Source organism: Mastomys coucha, unplaced genomic scaffold (genome assembly GCF_008632895.1).
Source record: "Mastomys coucha isolate ucsf_1 unplaced genomic scaffold, UCSF_Mcou_1 pScaffold1, whole genome shotgun sequence".
Lineage (NCBI taxonomy): Eukaryota > Metazoa > Chordata > Mammalia > Rodentia > Muridae > Mastomys > Mastomys coucha.
This window is the reverse complement of record NW_022196891.1, coordinates 55,855,794-55,876,245: the sequence shown is the minus strand read 5'-3', so window position 1 is coordinate 55,876,245 and position 20,452 is coordinate 55,855,794. Positions and strand designations below refer to the sequence as shown.

The window sequence follows — 20,452 nt, the reverse complement described above, 5'->3', positions numbered from 1 at the left end:
TTAACATTGACTCTGTCAGCAAGTTCCTCACGTTATACTGTCTGACTGAGATTGAAATCAAAAAGTGAGCTTTTTCAATCTTGGAAGGCAGATTCTTTGAGTGCCTGCTGTTTGATGGTGTCTTCAGTCAACACCTGTTTGCTAACCATCTACAAGGGGCCATTTCCTGTGCTAAGCACGAAAGATGCAATGACGCAAAAGAAGACACATATGGTCCTTGTCTGCATAAATTTTCCAGCTAGATAATAAACAACCAAACCGGATTCATGTAAATATCCAAATTCCACAATAGGGTTGAGTGGATCTAATGAAAAGGTGAGGCTCTATGGGTGCACGTAGCAGCAGGAAGCCTCCAAGAGGAGGGAGGGACACTATTCAACTGCAAACAAGAGTGGAATTCTTCATTTGTGGAAATGGGTGGAACTGGAGGACAACATGTGCAGTGAAATAACAGATGAAAATACAGGTGCATTATTTTCTCTAGTACATGGAAGTATAGAAAGAATTGACCTGAAAATAAAAGAGGAAATGATAAAGTAATGGGGAGAGGCAAAGGGATGGGGAGGAAGAAATGGGGGGACAGGGAGGCTGACTGTGATCTAAGTACAATATAAGCTTGTATGGGAACATCACAGTGAAATACATTAAACTGTGCTATTACATACTAGTGATTTTACTTTTTAAAGTAATCTGGTCATAAAAATTGTAGTGATATAGGTAGAAAAGATAACACTAAGAAGACTGTATCTTTAATAAAAACTGAACTTCTAAAACCAACTAGAAATATCAGTCTATAAGAGCCACAAGGCGAAGAAGTTCTTTGACCAGGAGGTAGAGCTGGATTATAGATATTCTGTAAGTTCTATCTCAAGAACAATGATAAACTACTATAGCATTTTAAACATGGAACATGATCAGAATTTTTAATATAAAAAGTATAGGAAGGCAAACATGCTATAATTATTTTAAAAGCCATTTCTTCAAAAGCTTTGATTGACACCACTTCATGAGAGTTCCGACTTCTGAATCCTAGGAAGAATCGAATTCAACAGGTTGGATAAGGGTATGTTATGGCTTGGATATGAAGTGTATTCTTCAAAGGAATCTTGATCCAAGGTGTTGGCATTACTGAGAAGTGATTGGAAGACACTAAATTCATCTTTATGTCACTACACTGGTTGATACATAACTTACTAGGCATTGGGAAGTAAGGTCTAGTAGGAGAACATAGGCCACCAGGGCACTGTTTTGAAGGTTATTTATTAGTCTTGAAATAGTCTCCTTGAATTCTCTTTGCTTTTTAACTACTATGAGGTAATAAGGCTCCTCCTCTACACACCCCTACTCTCATGATCTTCCACCACACTACAGGCCCTTAGCAACAAAGCCAGGCAACCATGGACTAAGATCCTAGCAACTGTGGTAGTCCTTCCTCATAAGTTGATTATGTCGGGTGTTTTGTCATGGTGATGGAAAGTGGACTCAATAGAAAAGAAGAACCAAAGTGAAACCCTTTTGAAAAGGAAGAGAAGAAAAAAATTCCATATTTTTTTTTAAACCTACAATTTGCCATCCCATATACTCCTTTGGGATTCCATACTTATAAACAGATGTAATAGAATCTAGAAAAAAACAAACAAACAAAGCAAAACAAAAAGACAACTCCCCAAATGCTGGCTAGTGTTTTTCTTAAAGAAGAAAAATCTAAATTTTTATTTCATGATTAGAAATAGAATATTTATTCATCCATTCATTTATTTATTTAGCAGAGTATCAACTATGCACCAGTCCAGGCATTCAGTAGAAGACAAAGCATTTCTCCTAGTCTAGAGTGAAATAAATAACCAAGCAACAAGTATGATCATAGAGGATGCACACATTAAGATGTGTATACATACAGTGGAGGTTCCATAAAGAGTCTGAGTTGGACTGGGAACATGGCAGAGGGGTCACTTGGAGCTAGTGGTGCTTGAGCTGAAACGTGACATGATGGTAGGAGTTTTCCAGTGACAGAAATGTGATGGAGTATATTCTTGGGACAGAGATTTGGAAGTCCAGAGGTCTGAATTCATGAAAGAAAATGTGTTGTGTTTGAGGAGGCACAGAGTGCTCAGTTTTGGAGTATAGAGTACTAAGAACCTAACCACTTACATGAAGACAGATAGAATCATGAGCATCTTTGTAATGTACTAAGGACACTACATTGTACTCAATCTGAAGACTCATTAAATTACATGGATGCCAATATGGCCAGAAGTCCATATTGTACAGTAATTCCATATGCTTTAATACAAGGACCAACAAGAAGATTGCTGCAATAGTATGTTTGATATTATAATAAGGAGTTAGGTTGTGATGGGGGTCTCAGATAAGACAATAGATACAGGATATATGTGTTGCTCTTGAGGGAAAAGATACTGGGGAGGACAAGGACACTGGTTCTTTTTAATGAGATACCACTGGTTCCAGTGGTATCTATTTGTGATACAAAGTAATGAGATAAAGTTTGTTGGGTTGTTTAAATGGTATAATCAATTTGTTTATCACAATCACAAATTTACTTGCCATATGACACCAGAGGTTATCCAGCTCAACACAAGGACAATAGATCAAAGAGGATAGCTAGAAAATGAAACTCCATATTGAAGGGGAAGATGAAAATCCTTCCCCAGCTTCCATACCCCTTGTCTACATTCTCTAGCAGAAATTAAGAATTAGAAGAAAAAGCAGAGTTGCAGAGGGGATGACAACGGTGGAATGTGTCATGTAAAGAAAAGAGAAGAATCCCTCGTAGTGAGCAAATTCCATCTTAGACTAGGTTGTTATATATTTAGAAACTAAAGTACTTAACACATGGCCAGATGGGCAGTGTCTTCCTGCCCCTCTCCGAAAACGGATGCAGGGGAAATGGAAGGGTGTTTGTCAAGCAGGGAATCCAGAGAGGGGCTGCTGGGCTTGAACTTTCTTAGCCATCCTGCTTTTGATTGATAGCCCCCAAGGTCTTTGTCTCTCACTGAGCTCTTCTCTGTTCTGCAGCTTTTGTGCACTATAATTCAAAGGAAGACCCTGCTGAGCTCAGATCCCCCTGTGTCCAGACTGGTGAACCAGAAAGTTCTTGGTTATCAGGTGCAGCCACTCGAGGAGGTACAATGTTAAGTGGGCAAGGGTAGCCCTGTATTCATACCACCACTCCTTTGGGTGTCCAATGAACCAAGCCCTTCCTTCTTTCAAGTCCCCCTCTCCCAATCCCCTCTCAGTAACCACCTCAGATTCAGGATGAATGTGTAGGCCAACAGGAACCATTTGTCTTTTTGTTCCCGTGGGGGAAAAACCGGTATTTTCAAACACTCATTGAATTATCTGTGGAAGAGGTGGTAGGTGAGAGAAACATACATACAAAATCCCTCCTGTGAGTCTGTACAACACCTATGAAACCAACTGTGACACACCAGGTGTCTTTTCAAAAAGGAAAAAGAAAGCAATTATCACCCCACCTGGATGGGCATTCTGCTCCATCAGGTAAGCTGTTGGGCATTTGCCTTGCAGATATTCTCAGACACCTCACACTTTCTATTTCAAGTTTGGCACGGCTGGTGTCTTTGTGTGTATGCTGGCTTACTCTAGCCTGTACTCTGGAGGAAGAAGGAAGTCACTGTCTCTGCTCCTCCCAACCCCACACCTGAATCTTACAGGGCTCACACATTTTCTCCTAAGAGCTTTAGGGACAGAGAAGTAAAGAAAGGATGAATGGTTGGGAAATGTCATGGCCTGCCAGCAGAATAAAACATGGAAAGATCAGCATGGATGTTGTTCTGTCCTTAAAGCCTGTGATGAGCAGGGTACCTTCCAGACTGAGGCTGCTAGGGCCTTCCTCTGGGACTTGTATTTGACACACCCCTTCTAGTCCAGGTGCAGCTGGTTCTAGGTTGGGAGATCAATTAGGTTGGTTCACCTGCTCCTAAGGGGGAAGACAGAGATGAGTGTCCTTATACTGTGTCCCTTCTGGAAAAGGTATTACAATGGCTTTGGTGATTGGATGTGCTTTCATATTTCCTTCCAGCCCTTTTTACTCAGACTTTAATAGTGACACTTGAACTGTGTTATTGTGGGTATTATAGGTTGCATTGATTCGATTTGACTTAATATGTAAACATGTAAATCTAAACAAACTAGGTGCTGCTCTTGCTCTTAGCTGAATAAAAAGATCCTGCGGCTGGGCTGCGGCGTGGAGAAAGTTCTCAGCATTTGGTACCTTCCAGAACCAAGTATCTCAGCCCTCTTACCCTCTGGGTCTGGTTATTGGTCACCAGTTCATAGATGGGGGATGCTCGGGTCACTTCCAGCAAAACTGGCTCAGCAGAGGTTTCAGGGCTGGATGTCACATGACACAAAGGACAGGATGAGGGACATCGGCCCTTGCTCTGGCACTCCATTCGGACTCCAGCTGCCATACGCTTGGTGCCGGAGTCTGACAGGCTAGCGATGTATTCTGGGAATGTCAGCACCTTGGGATCCCTTTCCCGCTCCTCCGACTCATCAGATGGGGAGTTGCCTGCCAGACACAAGAAAAAGGAACAGTGAGGGAGGCAAGACAGCAAGAACTGCCATGACATGGTGGCTCCTGAGTTCTGAGGTCTAACCTTGAGAAGTTGGAAAGCGCCACTGAGGGAGTAAACTCTGTCATTCTGCTTAATTAGGGGCACGCGTCTTCCCAGTGACAGAGTTGGAAATGGCCTTTCAAGTATGAGAATAGGTTGTTTCTTTTCTGAGAATTACTGGCTCCACTGATCCACATGGTGGGATGTGTCTGCAGTATGTCCATTTCCCAGAAATCAGATGATAGCAACAGTGACTGCTCTATGTCTTGGCTTCTTCATAGCTCCCAGTTCTAGTGTTATTAAATGAATGAATAACAAAATTGTTTGAAGACTCACATATGGTTTCTACTATGCAGGAAGCACTCGGCATCACAATCTTGGTCATACTTACAAGTGAGGGTTATGGAGCCTTCCTATGGCATTGGGGTTGACTCAAGATCTCCTTTAACTATTACATCACCAAGAGTCTACCACTATACACATCTCTACATATCAAGAAAGGACAATATCATCAGGGTCCCAAGGACTGTGAAACTTTGAACCCAATGCTATCTAACTCCAAAGTGTTTAATTCATAGAACAAAGCCAGGATTTCTTGGCTGTATAATTAACTCCCAAGTTGAGAATGCAGAGGAAAGTTTGGCATTTTCAAAAAGATTATTATTTTTTCACTGTTGTTTGCCACTTAGAAGTTAGCTACACAAACTCTTGATCTATTTTTGGTGACAAACATGAGAAGAGCCTACTAGAGAATAATGGTTTGTTCCCCACACAAGAAAGCACCGTTTGCTCTTTCTTCTTCAGCCCTCCTGTTTATCCATTTACCTCATTATCTCTAAAGGACTCTGTGGACAGAGCCCTCCAGATGTCTTAAGCTGTTTCTAACAGTTGGTATCCCAAGCAGCAAATGGTTTTGGAGAGACGGCTGTGCCTTTGGAGAGGGTGGGTACACAGAATCTTCTGGTCTCCACTGGGTGCATTAAGAACATCATACTTGATGGGACACAGTATGAACTGGTTGGAAGGCCTCACAAAGTGGATGCAGGAGGTGATTGGGGATACGATTCACTGACATAGAAAAGCAAATGTTCTCTCCTCTGGGGTATCAGGAGCATCCTCTACGTCCTCTTCTTACTTGCTGTGTAACATGGGCCCATGTGGGAATGTGGTGAGGTTTCCATGGTTCTTGATTCCCAAATGAATAGCATTATGTGGATGAGACACACATACCTGGCTACTCTTGACACAGGACTTCTCTTGTGAGTGAAAGCACAGGACACACTCAGAGACTATGGGGGCCAGTCTATTTAACATTTATAGTTTTCTTAATTATAGATTGAGCTACAGTCCCTCCTGGACTGTACAAAAACTAGACAATGGCACACACACACACACACACACACACACACACACATCAAAAGTCAAAGATGATGACATCAAATAGAGACCAGACTAACCAACTTCAAATCCCTTCACCTAAGGGTTTATACTTATTAATATTTAGGCTTCTGCATCTCAGTCATGGTCCTGCACTTTCTCTTAGGCTACGAATGGATTGCTAGCAATACTTGAAAAGCCCATAGACCAGCCAAGACTTTCTGCACCCCATTTTTGATCTGATTTCTGGTTTTCTTCAGACCGCTGAGTGACTGGTCAAAGTAGGTGGAGGTGGAGTAAGGTCTTTGGCCAGTATCTAGTATTTTTGCAAAGTCTTCATGAGTTTGGGAGCTTTTTCTTCTTTGACTCTAATCACATTATCATCAGAGGCATTTCTGTAGGGAGCCACAGCCCTCCTTTGTTGAGACTCCATTCTGAACACTTGCAAATCTACAATATGAACGCTAGATGGTGGTAGTTGATCGAAAATGACTATGTTCGGTGCTACACCAGAGAAAACAAATTTTCAGAATCCTAAGGATGGTGTGGGTATCTCAACATGTTTATGGCTATTTTTCTCCTAACATACAATAAAACTAAAAAGCAAAACAATTACAAATTACGTACCTCATATCTTCACGAGAAAAATATGAAAACCAGGTGACAATGAGGGGATAATTGGAAGAAAGCCCACAAGAGAAATTTTTAAAAGAATCCTCCCTCCAATAGCCTTAAGTTTGATCAAGAAAAAAGTTACTTCAAATGTGAATTAAATATGCCAACATATTTCTTTCACCTTTAAGCAAATTTTCCTAGGTCATTAGCTCCATGAATTGTTTTGAAATATACCACCAGGGGGCACTGTAACGTGAGTGCTCTGTAAGGCATTAACTTCCATGGCCTCCAGCTGGCCATCATTAAAGCTTGTAATTGCTGTGAACAAGAGGGGCTGTTCCCCTTGTTGCTGACTTCTGGCAATGCCAATTAAATTCAAGATGCAGTTAATCCCTGTCAATACCCGTCCACCCTACATTCTCGGCAAGCTTAGAGAATTCTGTAGGGTGGCTGAGAAACGCATGTAGGCAGGGATGATAGGTCTTTCCAAATGCTTCTGCTTTGCTTTTTTTCTCCAGGAGCTTAGTCTACCCCTCCCCACCACCACCCCCAAATCAGGTACACATACCAGGTCCCTGCTGGGGGCCAAGGCCAAGGCCAGGACCAGTATACCTTGCTAACACCCTGCTCACATGAGGTGGAACTGTCTAGAAAGAGGTTGGATTTATACAGAGCAGTGAACACTGAGCTCCCCAAAGCCATCTATTCAGTCTCCAGCCAAGAATAGACATGTGCACGAGAGAGATTTTTCAAAGAGGAAATGCATTTTCTATGTGCAGTTAAAGATACAATTGGGAAATACTCCTTAAAATGATGGAGTCCATTGATGGAAGCCCACATAAATCTCTCTTACCCCAAAGAGAATGCCACTATACGCTGCAAGGGAATGAATAGCTCAGATCTGAAACTCTTCAGGAGAGCCTGCTTTCTGTTGGTGGAAAGGTGGGAAGAGGGAAAGCCACTTTAGTCTCCTATGACTCAGTGGTGCCCTCTTCCAATTGGCTACTCCTACTGCAGTCTGTGGCATATTTCTCCCTCCTCTGGCATCTAGGTAGAGATGCTCTTGGAATCTGAAACACTGTGATGCTTCTTAGGAGAGTAAATAGCTACTTCAATAGACACACTGTTTTTGAACAAAAGAAACAACTTAGAGTTAAAGTCTTGGAAGATGATGACTGGAAAGTGTGTCATCTGAAAAAACACACACATACACACACACACACACACACACACACACACACACACACACACACATACACAAAAACCAAAAACCAAACCAAACCAAACAACAATATCAAAACCAATACAATTGTGGCTCCTCACTACTGGTTTTGCAGAATCCACACTTTTGTTCTCAGGGAGGTCTTCCTGTCTGGCTGTAACACTTAGCTTTCTTACAAGTAGAGGAATATTCAACCTGGAATGTAGTTAACAACCCTAAAACTGCAAAGCATTTTACAAATACAGTTTGCTATAAATAAGTGCCATTTGCTTTAGGCTAAATCTGTATCCTCCAGCACACAGTGGATAAGTTTCCCCAATAGAATATCATGGCATGAGAATATTGGCATCCTTAATGCTGAGAATCTCACAGTGTATGTGCCCATGGCCTTAGGCATGTACATATTGACCCACCTCAATTCAGGGGCCCAATACAATGATGAAAGTGACCAAGTCATTCTCATGCAGGCTCTGCTCTGCTTGTGTGAACTCACAGGTCACAAAGGTGAATTACTTGTTGTGAAGTAAATTGGTACAATTCCTGTAGGATTCTGAGGACTGCTTAAAAATCTCTCTCCTGAGCTGGTGCCTAAGGCAATGAGATGCTAATGACATCACAGCTAGAACTACACAGGCAGTTCATTAGGCAGCAAAGAAATCAAATGCAAACTAATCAGATCACAGCTTTGGGGGTGAGCTTCAGATGCACACAAAGAAGGTTGACATGAGCCAATGAAGTACAGTACAGTTCAGCAAGATGTACCTGAAGGCTGCCCAGTCACAGCCAGTATGCCAGGAACCACCTCAACCTTTACCCCATCTACTGAGTGAGCCATGATTCCAAGTTATCCAACTCACTCAGTTCTTCCAAGTAGAGGAACCCAACCTGGAATGTCACTAACAATCCTAAAATAGGTTCCAGTCAGTCTCTTCAAGTGGAAAGAGTTTGAAGTCAGTTGGGACTTGAACTGAACCCCTAGTCATGCCGTGGACACATATTCTCTGAGACTCAAATCTTAACTACAAAGGACATATACTGAGCACTTCCTATTGTTCCAGATGTCTGATCATAGCTTCCTGAAGTCAGGGACAGTGCCATTCTCACCTTTGATTTTCACCTCCCTAGATTATTGTCTGTATCTGTGTTTGTATCTCGATGTATCTAGAGCTATCATCATCCTCTCTGTCTATATCTTCATTCTTTGTGTATCCTGGGATAATTATCCTAAGCTCCAAGCATAGGTATAAATGATTATAAAATGTCAAGCTTAAATAATAGAAGCAAAACATTTGCCAAACAATTCTCCTGTCCCTTACAAGGTCCTCTGAGAATCAAGTGAAAAATGCAAGGCATTACTGTGGTAGCAGCTGATCCTGTGACTCCAGCCAAGTTCTCTTCTTTAAGTAGCAAAGCCTGTTAGGCCATCCACTTATACAGGTTACATGATGTCAAACCAAGGTCTCCCTATTTGTGGCCACCATCTCCTCCATACTCTCTTGGCAGCCTCTTCCTCTTCTTGCACATCTCAGCTCAACAGAAGGGTCACATGATGCCCCAGTTGTTGAAACAGCTCAACTCCAATTCCCTATCTCTCTCTCTCTTCTCTTTTTTTCTCTCTCTCTCCCTCTCTCTCTCTTTCTCTGTGTGTGTATGTGTGTTTGTTCTTCCCTCCCTCTCTATCCCTCCAACATTTATTTAAATATTAAATTACATTCTCTCCCCAACCTCTACCCTTTCCTTCAAGTTCAATATCGTGAAAGGGAATTAGCAGTTTTAAAGCTACTCCATGGATGGCCTCACTTGTTGGTTCTTTCCTTTATCTTTTGTCAGTTGGATGCTTAGGACAAGTTTCATGGCCTTAAAGAGTCTAGAATTCCTTGTATGAAAAGTAGAAATGTCTAGACTGATGATTCTTCAGCAATAGAACCTACAACACAACAGAGCATGGTGATACATGCCTGAAATTCCAGCACTTGTGAGGCAAAGGCAGGAAGATCAGAAGTTTAGTACAGGATGAGCACAAGAATCTGTCTCAAAACACCCAAAACAAAACAAGCAAAACTGCAAATCACAAAGTCTATCTTGAACAGTCCTCAGGACACAGCAAGTGTGCTGTCAGTCCATTTACTCTGAGCCTGCTGTCCACTTACCCTGTTCTGCCTACAATCAACATCACAATAAGCTGAGTGACACTGCCTTGCTCTCTAGTACAATACCTCACAGTATCCCAAACAAATATTTATTGAACGACAAGAGTGTTTATTGAATAATGAAACATTTTCCAATGAATTGTATAGAAAGTGATTATGTCCTGTATTCTTCAAATGCCAACTAGACAGCTGAGCTTTATCTAACTTGGAGCACTGTTGTCCTTGGTTCATTTGAAATGTTCGAGATTTGACTGAAGTAGTGGGGTACCTGAGTGGTTTCCACTACTCTCAGGTATTGTTCAGAGACAACTAGGTTACAAAGATTTAGCTAAATACTGTAGAAATTGCATTCTCCAAAAGTTTCAACTGTATAGGTGCATATCCATGTGGATGTTGAACAGTTTATTTACTGGAGAAGTGAGGATTTGGGCTTAAGAATGGGAATACGCAGAGCAGTCAGCTCTGGTGCAGAAGGACAGCACTTAAAGATATGTGGTTAGAAAATCTGAGTTCTCTCAAACAATGCCTTCCTGTAGCAAAAGGTCAGGATTGATGGTCCAGCAGAATGTACCCAGGGACTGTATGGAATGAAAAGCACCAGTAGGGGAGCGAAAGGGAAGGGATCTGGGTAAATCTGGAGAACAGAGGCATTCCAGGCAGACTGGGAGTCTGGGCTCACGTGTTTCTTCTCCAGCACGGAGAGATTGCTGGTCTCTAATGGCTGACATAAGAAAGGGAGACACCCAGAAAACTGTACCTTCTACAGTTTTCCCAATCTCCCAGCATCAGCCTGCACACAGGGACCACTCCAGGTTCTCAGCTCTCATCAATCAATTCCCAGTAGCTCCAAGCAAGCAACCTACTTAAATAATAGAAATCATTGGTTCCCATTTGACTGATGTATTCAGAAAAACAAGACAAAACAACAACAAAATGCTACAAGAGTTTATATGCTTGACCTTTCCTACAAATGAATCCTAAAAAGACCCTTTCTTCAGCATGTGCCCTTTGTTTTGTTCTAACATTAATATCACAATACATTTCAGACTCAGTCCTTTGTTACTTAATCAGGAAATTTCTAGAAATAATGTCTCTTTGCTATCATGCAGACCCTGCAGCCAGCCCCTGGAGAGCAATATCCAAGGCTGTGGTGAAGTATCTGTCATCAGATGCCCACTGACCACTTCATAAGGTACCAACAGCTGAGGGATCCATTGAACGATGGCTTCTGGAGAAGCAGATTTTTGTTTAATTGACACTTACCCAGAAAAAAATGCTTACTTTTTCTGCAGTCCTCGTTGACATTTTTCTTTTCTAAAAACGCAGTGTTCCAATTTCCTGCTTGCTTCATAAAGCATTGCCTACCAAACAGAATTAAACCTTTCCCCCAAGTGCCTCCAGGTGATGGTTTTGTTCATCAATTATGACTATGCAGATTTGGAAGTTAGAGGAGACAGAAATAAAACAGCATCAATGCCCCAATGGCTTTTAAAAATTGATAGATAACACAATGTTATAATTTCTTAAGCTAATCCTCTTTTCATGGGCTTGTTTTCTAACAAATAAGTGTCAGCTTGAGGTTCTGAGCTAATTAGGTTCATGTCAAATTTAGATTTGGTGTAGGTACAGTATTCAGTTTTTGCCAAAAGCTGTTAGTCAGCTTTGGCATGGAAGCAGTGAATTCAATAATAAATGGTCTAATTCACCAAGCGTCCCATGATGCCTCCTTTGGCATCAATATGGCATCAATAACAATGATATTGGGGTCAAAGTTCAGTCAATGAAATTTTATGGTATCAGAACTTACCAATGAATTATAAGACAAACACCAAAATAACCTTTAAAATTAAGCTGTGACCTCCATCTGCACCCTTCTTTTAAACATTGCAGTTTTTGTGTAAGGAAATAAAAGTGAAGCTAACTCAGCCAGGTAAGCAAGTTTTTTCTGGAGTTTCTGGAAATCATCTCTGCACAACCCATACATCTCAGGAGGGGTGAGGATCAAATCCAAGAATTGCTGGAAAGCCCTAAAGATTTTGCTGCATAAACAAACTCCTCGATTCAGCCTCACTGTTAGTCCCCAGTGTGCAAGAAGATGTCTTATGCTACATTGCACTTGTCATGGCTCATGCCCAGTGCTCCACACTTGAAGGTATTCAAGTCAATGAATGCACAGGAATAGATAGAAGCAACAGAAATTATGTCCATTTTCTATCTAAAACCCCCAAAGGATAGTCTAAACTTTAAGATTCACCACACGGGCAACATCAGAGAATTTAAACCTAAGCTAGATTATCCCGAATGGTTTGCTAAATGTCCCCATGAGGATGGGAATGTGGGAGGCTGGGCTGAAGCCATAGTCACTGAGACCTAAAAAACAGAGATGGGTTTTTCTCTCTCCTTGCCTTCATTCCCCTTCCCATTCTACCCCCATACAAGTAATCCCTCATACAAGTAATTTGACTGGAATCTGGTACAGACTCACACAGGAAACATGGTCAACTACACTTGGTTTTGTGAATCCTGTCTCACTTACTTCCATAGAAGGGACTTACCCAGTACATGTCCAAAGAGTCCAGCACTGGTGTTCTGAGAGAGAAATCTTGGCTTTGTCTAGATTATAAGACTTCCTTGTATGCACTGTGAGATGTTAGGAATGGAAACTTTAAAACGTTGTATGATGCTAGTTTTCAGTTGTCTCCCATTCCCTCATTTTTTTTTTTTAATTTCTAAATGCCTTTCAGGAAAGTCAGAGCCAATCACCAAGGTTTGCTCTTCCCAGGTCAGGACTCTCAGTTTCCTAAGGATGCATTTACAAATTATCATCAAGTGGCTTGAGTGATAAAAATGCATTCCCTCCTGTTCTGAAGGATAAAAGTGCAAATTGAAGGTACAGTCCAAGCCATGGTACCTCTGAAGGCTGGGGAAATGGCCATCATTGCTTCTTAGAAACTTCTGGAGGATCCGGCACTTATTTTCATTCCCTGACTTGAAAAGCTGTCCCTCCAATCTTAACCTCAGTGGACACACTGCTTCCTTCTCTGTGAGTCTGTGACTGAATCTGCTTCTTCCTCTTATATGCTAGCCATTGGATGTATGATCTATGTTGAGTCCACGATCACCCCATCTTAATGTAATTCCTTTTGCAAACACTATTTTCAAATCAATTAGTGTCATGAGGTAAGCACATGGGCCTGGATTCTACTCAACCAGTCACTGTGACCTACTTCTAACAATGTGAGTCCTATGATGCAGAGCTAGGGAGGTTTCCTTTACTGGCCATCTGGGCACTGGCCGCCCCTTGGCTTCCTCCCAGGGCACACAAGCATTGGAAAAAGGAAACACGTTTCTGACTCCTTCAGCATCCTGCTGCCTAGCAGCAGCTGCATACAGCTTCTTGTCAATGTCAAAATAAACCTGACACAGAATTTCAGAGTCACAGCCTTCAGGATACACAGAGCTTGTCTGTGTTATCCCTGCTGTTTTCCCACAGAGTGGCATGCATGAGAGGTAGGGGGAGGGAGAGAGACAGGGCTAGGAGACAGATGAAAATGAGGAGCACCCACTGCATTTACTATTTTCTAATCTCCATTAGTAGGAAGACATGACTGGATAGGCATGTTTAGTAGACTACTAGGAGAGAGCCTTCATGCTTGTGTCTGGAAGTGTGGATGTAGGCTTTCCATCTCTATTTCTCTTGTGAGGCTGAACTGAGAAAACAAAGATATACCCTTGTAATAGTTCCAGGGCAAATGTTTTTCTTCTTTTGGGGTCCTCCTCAAGAAAGATCCAAGAATACTCTCAGAGGAAGAAAAAAAGATGACCCTGAAAAGCAGAAAGGATCAGAATCCTGTAGATGAAAGGGAGCTTGAGCTTTAGCTTCCACCTCAGCTAATGTTGAGAATCCGCCCATCTATATAATGGAATTAATGATGCTTTCCTCCACCCACACCACAGCATTATTCTCAGGTAGGAGACCTGTGTGTGGCCGTCTGGCTCTCCAGCTCAGCAGTCCATCACTTGCCTCCCTTCATGATGCATGCTCCACTTTGGAGGATGCCTGTCTCTTGATCTATCCTTGACCCCTCCCCTGTGTGCATCTGCCTGTCTATCTTCTGTTAAACCTGGACAGGAGCACAGGGCAGGAAACCTTTGGAGAGTTCGGAAATAGGGCAACCCTGATACAGTAGCATGGATTGTCCTGGCTCTACATTCAAAGAACGGGGCTGCTTGTGGTGTATGTGGCTGAGTGAGGACAGCCTACATGAGTTATGCGCAGGTGGGGAGTCTCTGGAGTGAACTCAGCTCCATGGTGTGATATTCAAAGCTTCAGCAAGATGCTGCAGAGGCTGGTTATAAATATCCTTAACTACCAAATGGTCTAGAAATTTTTAATAAAAATATTATTCAATAATAATACTACTCCAGCCAGCAAGGGAATGTTGTAACGGTCTCCATTTTCCTCTGGATACTCATCTAGCTTCTGTTTTTCAAATGAATTTGGATGTTAAATCCTTTTGCTGCCCTGACCAATTTATTCTGCAAATTAACTATATATGACAGAACTTAAAGTCCGTTGCCACTTAGCTCTGCTTCGGTGAAATTTATGCTGCTTCTCTGCCTGCTGGAGCTGTAAGCTCAAATACATTGTGACTCTCGCTGGAGATTTGGGATTCTGCACAGTCCTCTCACCTCTTGGTCCTCATCTCTTGAGTTCTAAAAAGTGCTGAGTGGGCCAGGCTTCTTTGACCTCTGGGTGACCTGTGCCCTCAGTTCTCAGGTCCTCTGGTCTCTATGGATGCCTCTCTCAACCTCAATGAAGTTCTCATTATGAGATGCGGCTTTACTCAGGGCTCTAAGCCAAATCAAGATCCTCAGACTGTTTTTCAGAACCATGTGTCAATGGTGGAAGCAGACCAGTGGTATGAGACAAGAAGGCCAATGGTTAGGACTGCATGAATGCTAAGACAGCAGATGAATATGAGGGCATATTTAAGAGAATATGCTGATGAAAATGATGGAGGGAAGGCCAATGCTGCCATGAAAAACCTATATTGGAAGTTGGTTCTACTTTTGTTGGACCAAGTGCAGAGTTACATTCATCCTGGGGGAGACAGAATTACAAGTTACTGGGAGATATGCTCACATGAACAACATCTGAAGGATATGGGCTTAGCATGCATACAGTAATGCCTAGCAGCTCTCTGGTGAGTCATCTCCTCGATGTTTAGCTATCTAGTGGATTATTACCTAGAAAAGAGATCACGTGTTTTCTATGTATTTTCTGAGAGCAGAGTTCAGACCAAAGGCAGAAAATAAGAGTGAGATGGGTTTCTTGTGCTTTGGACTGCACTAAGTACCTGCTTGGTGCCAGAAATGGATCTCAGTGTTCGTGGGGGAAAACGTCAGATGGTTAAGGGAATACAGCTCATTTGACAATATTCCTGATACAAAGAATAGAGAGGAACATGTCAGTGATGTTAGGGCTTGTGTTAGAATAACAGGAGATCCTTTGGTATAAACACAGAGAAGCACTGGAACCAATTCTACTGGGGGAGGTAGGCTAAAGGCAGAAACCAAATTCCTTTAAGAATGACTTAATATTTTCAGCTTGCACAAAGTAGGCTAGACAGCCTTGGAGACTGCAAACTATTAACCAAAGGTATTGTTCATGTAGAAGCTGGGGAACCACTTCTTGGGGGTATCAGCATACTGTAGGCATTTGAGAATAAGTTTGATGCCCCCTTTAAAGCCAAGCTAAACTTAAGCTCACTGTTTGCAAATTAGTGGAGTTGGGTATTTGCATCTCATCTGGCACCCCTTGGGTGCTCTGACTGAAGCAGGCTTCAAGTAACATGTTGAGATTTACCATTCTGGATAAGAGTAATAATTTATTAAATATTGCCAGAATACCTTATAAAATTATTATAAAAACTTCTAACAAAAAAGGTTAAATTGTGGGATAGGAATTTAAGGATTTCAGCAAGTTATTTTTTGATGAAAATAAACAATCCCACTGTTTATGGAGATGTTTTTTTTATGCAGAGCTCCAGAATATAAAATAGGACAAGGTTCAGAGTCACTGATTTCAGCTCTGATGACCTTGACCTGAATTGTTCCTGAAGTAAGCAAAGGTTGCCCTCAACCAGGAGGTTGTGATGGATCTACATAGATCACTCTCAGAAGAAGCAGAGTGTATCATGTACCAGAGTTAATGTGCTTCCTGGATTTTACAAGACAAACATCCTGTGTCTTCTGTCCTACTTATCAACCAGTTAAGGCAGAAGCATTCTAGATTCTCAACTAGAGAAGAAATCTACTCAATTACTTAAGTTCATCTTTTCATCAAAAAAGGACTCTGATGCCAACTGTAGCGTATGTGCCTGCAATCCAAGCACTCAGAGGCTGAGGCAGGAGGATCTCAGGTTCAAGTTCAGCCTGGGTAACATATGGAGTTTGATGACAGTCTGGGCTACTCAGTGGCATCTTGTCTGAGAGATGGAGAAGAAGGTAAGAGAGAGAGAGAAAAATGAGACAGAAAGGGTCTGTCTTAGTCAGGGTTTCTATTCCTGCACAAACATCATGACCAAGAAGCAAGTTGGAGAGGAAAGGGTTTATTTAGCTTACTTCCACATTGCTGTTCATCACCAAAGGAAGTCAGGACTGGAACTCAAGCAGGTCAGGAAGCAGGAGCTGATGCAGAGGCCATGGAGGGATGTTCCTTACTGGCTTGCTTCCCCTGGCTTGCTCAGCCTGTTCTCTTATAGAACCCAAGACTTCCAGCCCAGGGATGGCACCATCCACAAGGGGCCCTACCTCCTTGATCACTAATTGAGAAAATGCCCCACAGCTGGATCTCATGGAGGCACTTCCCCAACTGAAGCTCCCTTCTGTGATAACTCCAGCCTTTGTCAAGTTGGCACACAAAACCAGCCAGTACAGGGTCTGATACTGAGAAAAGGCAGCACCCCTAAACCCAGCCATCCAATGAGATGACACAGACGACATGAGGGGCAGATAAAGACACATATTCTCTTCCCAACACAACTCCAGTATGAACACATACCAACAGAGTGCAGTGTTAACTTCTCACTCAAATGTTGGAAGGAACATTTTATCATTAGAGCCAACAAGATGGTACAGTAATTTTTGGGCTAGTTCTTAGAATTCTTATAAAAATAGTAGATGTGGAACTAGTGTAAATACTAAATAATATAATGTGTGTTTCCCATAGCCTTCTGCTAAAGAAAATAAAAGCTGTTGTTGCTATTAATATAACATGCCCAAATTGGTAGCTATAACCAAAAGGGTACTTGTTGGTCTTGCTACTTGTCCATTCAACTCTTTGCTTACCTGGGCCTCTGCTCTGGTTTGAATATGATTAATGTGTGTTCTCCAAGGTTTCAGATGCTCAGTTCTTCATATGGAAACATTAAAAGATTATTGGGGCCTTTAAGGGATAGGTCCTTGTGTCATTGGGGGAAACTAACTTTGGGTGTGATTTAGGTAACACCTATGAGACCTTTGAGATGGTTTTCACAGGGATGGGGCCTGTCATAAAAGAACAAGCTTGGACACTCCCCAGCCTCTTTGGCTTTTTGTCTGGTCTTGTGATCTCCACTGTTTGCTGGCACTCTCAAACATTATTGATGCCATGTATTTTGAGACCTTCACCAGACCCAAAAAGAAGCTACCAAGAATTTGAACCAAATAACCATCTTTCTTTATAAGTAAAGTTTCCAGTGTTTTGTTATGGTAATTACACAAGAACTAATGCTTTTCTTAAACAACTGGCTTTCTTGGATGAAGATTGACCATGGAGCAGAAATAACCAAGGCAGCAAATATATACAGTGAGTGAGTGAGTCAGACAGACAGACAGACTCATAGCTCTTTCCTGAAGCAGAAAGTTCCAGAGTCTCTGGAGAGGCTAGATTCTCTAGAACTTTTGAGTTTAGTCATGAGATAGGATCAGGAAGGTGTCTATAAATAAAATTATATAAAATTATAAAATAATGGGGTGAAAAGTCCCCACATTGGGAGGACACAAAGTCAGAAACACAGGGTAAAACTAGAATTAGGTAAGGGTTTTACAGCATGCCTTCAAAATGCAGCTGGAGTGTCTATGGCTTATTATAAGGCCATGAACATACCCTGCTGTGTGCCTGCAATGAGAGGAGGGATTAGAGCTAGAATATGGGCTCAGCTGTTCCTGATTTCCCTACTAGAGACATATAGCCCCTATAGCCACATAGGGTGGGAACAAAAGAAGGAAAAATGGTGTGGAATGTTGTGATAATAGGCTGCCAGGTAAATTTGAATATGAAACAAAATAAAATGTGTAGATCATTGGGTAAGAGTATTTGCTAAACAAGCATGAGAGTTTGCATTCAGATACCAGCACATATAAAAACCAGAGCATGGCCACATATGTTCACCTGTAACCCAAGCACTGTAGGAGACAGAGCCCAAAGAATCTATGGGGCTTGATTGCCACAAGCTAGGTCAGGGTCAGTGAAAATACTCTGTCTCAAATAAATATGACCATGATATCCTCATCTGGTCTCAGCATGCATGTACATAGATAAGTGTAACTTCCCACACACATGATCATACTCCACACACCACAATAGTGAGAGGAGTAAGAAAGAGGAAAAGAAAGAGGAGGAGGGAAAATGAGGAGGAAGAAGGAAGAGGAGGAAAAGAAGAGGAGTTAGAAGTGGAAGAAGAGCTGGAAGAGGAAGAGAAGAAGGAGGAAAAGGAAGAGGAGGAGAAAGAAGGAGAGAAAGAGGAGGAAGAGGAAGAGATGGAGGAGAAGGAGGTGGAGGAGTCTACAGCAGAGGCATTTCTGACATGACTAATGATGTCCTTACGGGCATCCCTGTTGTGGGAATGTTCGTTCAGAGTGATAGGAGGGTTTTGTTCTTCAGGGAACACTAAAATGGGGAATGAACATTTCTAGAAATTGTCTACTAATCATTATTAAAATGAAGAAGTGGAGAGAAAAGAGGCTACTGGCCATGCTGAGCTTCATCTCAAATAAAAATGCTATACTAGTAGAGTGGGATTAAGCTCTGATCTTCAAACCCATTCTTTTCTATTACAAAAGATTCTCCCTGAAATGTAGCCATGGCTGGATGATACTTACACAGGGCGGATGGTATATAAGCGGGAGCCATTAAGAACTTCTATTCTGTACCTTAAATAACTATTCATAATACTTAGCTGTCAGCACTAAAGGAGTGTTCAGATTTCTAGATTATCTTTTGTTTTCACAGAAATGAAAAATGCCTGCCCTTCTAGGCATCGGTAAAACCCAAGGGGTATCTTTACCCTGTCTACAACTGGAATCAGAAACCTACAGAGAAACACACTCCAATATATTGAGTCATAAATTCTATGTATTTCCAAAGCTTTCAGCCATAGAATCTTGTATTTAATTTTCATTCTTATAGTAACGAGGCTACTGCCAGCCAGTTCAGATATTGTCTTTACAGTGCTGTAGTGTCAAAAAAAAAAAAAAAGCCTACAAAATTCAATGTCTGTTCTTGTGTATACACTGCATCTTCAGCTAAATACCCCAGTGTCAATTAAATGGTATTAAGATATATGAAAGAACTGGATCCCATTAAAAGGCTTTATCAGGAAGTTTGTAATACTTTAAAGTTCCAGAGGCTCATCAGACAGGGGAGACTTAAATGTTGCTGGGGCTCGCACTTAAATCTCCAGGTCAAAACCACAGTCATTTCCTCCCTGCATACATCATTTTAGCTCTTTCTTGAGCTTCATTTTTTCAGACTCCTAGGACTTTCTTTCTATCAAAAAGTTTCTTAACATCAGGCAAAAGTCACAAGACCCAAACTGGAATTCAACTCAATTCAATAGAACAAATACGAAGTTATTGAATGTCTATTTACAAGGTACTCTATGGCTTTTCTGAATATCCTAAAATGAATTAAATGTAATCCCCACATTCAAAGGATCTGTCATCTCCCAGATGAGTGAATACAGACATAGAAAATATAGAGAAATGGATCATGGAAGGGGCAGAGTCCATCAAAGTGCTTGGAGTGAGAGAGGACCCTTGAGGCATGTCTTCTGGGACAGGGCCTCAAGGGATACAAGCATCCTTTAGGACAAAGGCATTGCCATTGATGGCAGAAGGTAACAGGCTCTTTCTCTAAAGGACAAGACTGATATACTTTAGGCTACCTCTGCAGTATCCATGGACTACAAAACCAACTACGGACATTCAATGAAGGAACACATTTGTTCCAGTAAACCCTTGCTTACAGATCTAAAGCCTCATAGCTTGTACATGGTTTTACATAGTTTTCACATATTACCAGCTTTGCTCCTTGTTTTATTTGTATTTTACAGCTTTCAAAATATGCTGTTACTATTCTTAGTTTGTAAGCCATTTAAAAGCTAGCACCAGACCAGAAGTGCCTGTGGGTCATAGTTTGCAATCACCCTCTCCTCTGCTGACGT

The 20,452-nt window shown here is 41.7% G+C and overlaps 1 protein-coding gene across 3 annotated transcripts in view; it reads right to left on the bottom strand.

Annotated features, from left to right (window-relative positions):
* Astn1 (astrotactin 1) overlaps nt 1-20,452 on the bottom strand; it is a 316,570-nt gene that overhangs the window by 30,846 nt on the left and 265,272 nt on the right. For all 3 annotated transcript variants that reach the window (XM_031386411.1, XM_031386430.1, XM_031386421.1), the window contains exon 17: nt 4,284-4,552. In XM_031386411.1, coding sequence (XP_031242271.1) covers nt 4,284-4,552 — 269 coding nt within the window. The remainder of the gene's footprint in view (nt 1-4,283; nt 4,553-20,452) is intronic.